The 3,399-nt window shown below is 38.3% G+C and overlaps 1 protein-coding gene across 1 annotated transcript; it reads right to left on the reverse strand.

Annotated features, from left to right (window-relative positions):
- Positions 1 to 256: 256 nt before the first annotated feature.
- Positions 257 to 3,211, reverse strand: LOC117320244 (sacsin-like). The gene is made up of 2 exons (XM_033874892.1): positions 2,199 to 3,211; positions 257 to 536 (listed from the first exon to the last, which is right to left on the reverse strand). Exons 1-2 carry the CDS (start codon positions 3,153 to 3,155, stop codon positions 258 to 260), a joined length of 1,236 nt encoding a protein of 411 aa, XP_033730783.1. The 5' UTR covers positions 3,156 to 3,211; the 3' UTR covers position 257.
- Positions 3,212 to 3,399: the final 188 nt, after the last annotated feature.

Genomic DNA, 3,399 nt, shown 5'->3' on the forward strand with positions numbered 1-3,399 from the left:
GCCAGACGCAATGGTATGGTATAAGCTCACCTTGGGCCTTCGGACCAGGTGAGCTAATAAATGAAGGTTTTCTGTATAACCATTGTTCCCCATAGCATCTAGCCTACCTACTTTGTGTCCATTCCATCTGATGTCGTATCCTATCACTTTTCACTCTTTATTACTTCTACAGAAACCTTCATTAGACAACACAGACTTCACTAAAACTCAAAATGACTGACATTCTCGATATCAAAACATTAACAGTGTACCTTGTTTTAGTTCTTCGTGTTCACTTCCTCAAGGATCCTCTTTGCTATCATGAGAGCTGATTCTGCCTGATGTCTGGTAAAGGACGTCGAGGGAATCCTGCCAGCAGCATGTTCATCCGGATATCGCATGAATGTGTGGTTTCCAAGAAGGGCTTGTATTTCACCAACGGTACTAATAAGTGAAGCATCCTTTAAAGATGATGCTATCTGACAAATGTCGTGACCTCTGGTGACATTATTGGCATTTTTACCATAAACCATCGACTTCAGCGACTTCTCTACTGCCTAAACACGCAAGATAAAGAAGGTCGTAAGAAGGACATCAATAACAATCAAATTTTATTATTGGCTGTTTAGAAACAAATATACAGTGGAACTTCGTTAACTCGAACTCGGAAAACTCGAATACCCGCTTAACTCGAAGTACCTCGTCGGTCTCGGCCGAATTCTCTCTTTATCTTAGTAAAGAAAACTCGGAAAACTCGAACTTGGAAACTCCAAAAACTCGGATAATACGAAGTGAAAATTTGGTCCCAACAATAAAAATCCTATTAGATATGATCGAATAACTCGAAGTATAATTTTCGTCGATCGGTGGTAAACGCCGACATTTTTTAAGAGCTAAATTCCGTTTGTAATACTGAACATATCGGCACTACTAACCTACATGCTATTATAAGTGTTTCATAAATTCATAAAAGAAATTGTCGGTTGAATCTTATAACAACAAGTCTTGGTGATAAAAAGTACTGCTTTACTTACATCAGGTAATTTCCCAAGATGGTCGCCGATATTAGTACTTACGATAGTCAACAACTCATCTACCCGTTCGTTCAAGCGGAACTAATCTCTGACACACTGGTAGATCTACCCGGCTGATGTTTTTACATGTGTAGAAATGACACAGTCACCGGCGCCTATTAAATCTTTAAACTGCTGAAACAATAGCGTAATTACTGCCGAGGTGTTCAGAGTACAACTGTAACGGTCAGTGCTGTCTATTAAATCGGATAAAACGCCAACTCAGTTACGGTAAAATTCTATACGCACATGCGCAGCCCAACTTCCGGTGCTAATACACATGGAAATGGCTTGGTTATCAATAAAAAGTAAGTAGGCCGATCAAACAGTATCTTATATATGTCCAATAAAAGGTAATGGTTCTGTTACGTTTTGTATGCAATCTGTGTTAAACTTAAACGGTTATTTGTTTTGACATTAATAACGTGTTTAGTTGTCGAATTCCGTTTTATCGTTTACCTTTTGCAAACATGACTTGCACATCAGATCGTTATTGAAGTGACTAAGTGAAAGAAACTTTATCGTGACTGTATATCGGCAAAACTACACCAAATTACAAGTGACATAACGAAACATTACATATATATTTACATGTATTGACCAGTCTTCACACTAAACTGATGAGCGACGGAGCGAAGTTATAATGATTATATAATGTTGACAAATATTGACCAATCTTTTCACCAAAAATGATAACTCGCTTAATTCGAACACTCGGATAACTCGAAGTTTTTTCGTGGTCCCGTCGACTTCGAGTTAACGAAGTTCCACTGTGTATAATCAGCCTACATTATACCCCTTAGATGGTGAGAGCGTATACACGATCCTCTAACTTTAAATAATAATTTACTGACACTCCAATGCATTTTCTAACTAAAGAAAGTGAAAGTCAACTAAAACAAATCTATGTACAAGTTAGAGTAGTCATAATCTACATTACTTTACAAAATCACCTTTAAAATAGCTTTGCATTCATCGACCAAGATAACTAGGTTATAACTTAGAGTCGTGAAAATAATGCGTTGAAGTTAATGTTACCTGTCAGTTTTCCAGTTCTATGTGACAAGGTGTCAATGATGTTTACCTCAAACGTGCCGATATCATTTTTACGTGTAAATACAAACGAATGAAGTAATACAGATTTACCTGATGGCACATGTAGCATATCCAATTATACCCTTGCACCTCTTCTGCTGACTCCATGAAATGTTCTGCTGCACAAAGATCCAATTCTGCCTGCTTGAACCACTTCCTTTGTTGCTTTGGGTTAGACACGGGATCATTGTCACGATAGTGGGATCTTTGTCGCCCTCCACTCCGCCCCGATGATGCTTGATACCATTCTCTTTCTCTAGAACATTGCCGATAGATGTTATCATAGAAATGTTGGTTTGCGGATGGTCCAGGGTGGGAATAATTCGCGGGGTCCACGTCATCGTCAACCTTTACAGGATCACCATTAGTGAGTCTGTCCCAAACAAACTTGATATACTTGAACGTTTCTGTAGCTTGTTCTTCATTACCAATGTTCTTGTCTGGGTGCCATTGCCTTAGATATCTCTTAAAGATCAACTTTCTTTCCATCTCTGGTAAGGCCCATATGGCCAACAGCTTTCTTCTGACTTCTTTGAAAATCACTTGAAGAGGTATTGTCTTAGCTGGCATATCGCTGGCAATTTCAACTGCATTGACAAGTTCTTTAGAGCTTGTTTTTTGGCGAAGAATTTTGTAAATCTCGTAGGCATATTTGATAAGGCATCTGTCCTCTCCAACATATACTTCGTACTTGGTCAGTTCATGTGTTAGCTCTCCCTCTATATCACAACCTTTCACCTCCATAATCATTGCAAATATAAATATGTCACTTTCTTCGGAATCTAGTGCTTCCTCATCATGTAGGTGTAGTGCCACATATTCCCCATCATCGAACGTAAATGTCGTGTTGTCCAACATGTGATGCCACTTCTCATGAACATAAGTGCCACACACTGGAAGAAAACTTCCCAAAAGTGACTCATTCATCCGATATTCTCGGTACTCTTCTTTATCTAAAATGGTAGAAATCATTTCTGGGTGATCCATTTCCATGAGAATTCTTTGCATTACCGATGTATGTCCAAAGCAATCAATGCTCGTTGATTTCCGAATCAACTTTACAAATACTTTATTGATTTCAAAAATCCAACGGCTTCTTTTCAATCCTTCTGGAATTTTCGTGTAGAAGTTCCATACCAATCCCTGCTGGACATTTTTTACCTTTTGTATATGACAAAATACATCTGTACTACATCCTACTACTTTCTCGTTGAAAACATAGTCAACTTTCAAGTCTTTTACAACGTTTTCT

This window comes from Pecten maximus, unplaced genomic scaffold (assembly GCF_902652985.1).
Source record: "Pecten maximus unplaced genomic scaffold, xPecMax1.1, whole genome shotgun sequence".
NCBI lineage: Eukaryota > Metazoa > Mollusca > Bivalvia > Pectinida > Pectinidae > Pecten > Pecten maximus.

Excerpts from the sequence above, each read along its gene's own strand:
- LOC117320244 (XM_033874892.1), bottom strand. The coding sequence starts at position 3,155 with ATGCAAAGAATTCTCATGGAAATGGATCACCCAGAAATGATTTCTACC. Across the intron at positions 537-2,198 it reads TATGCTACATGTGCCATCAG|GCAGTAGAGAAGTCGCTGAA; the intron begins GTAAATCTGTAT and ends TTGCGTGTTTAG.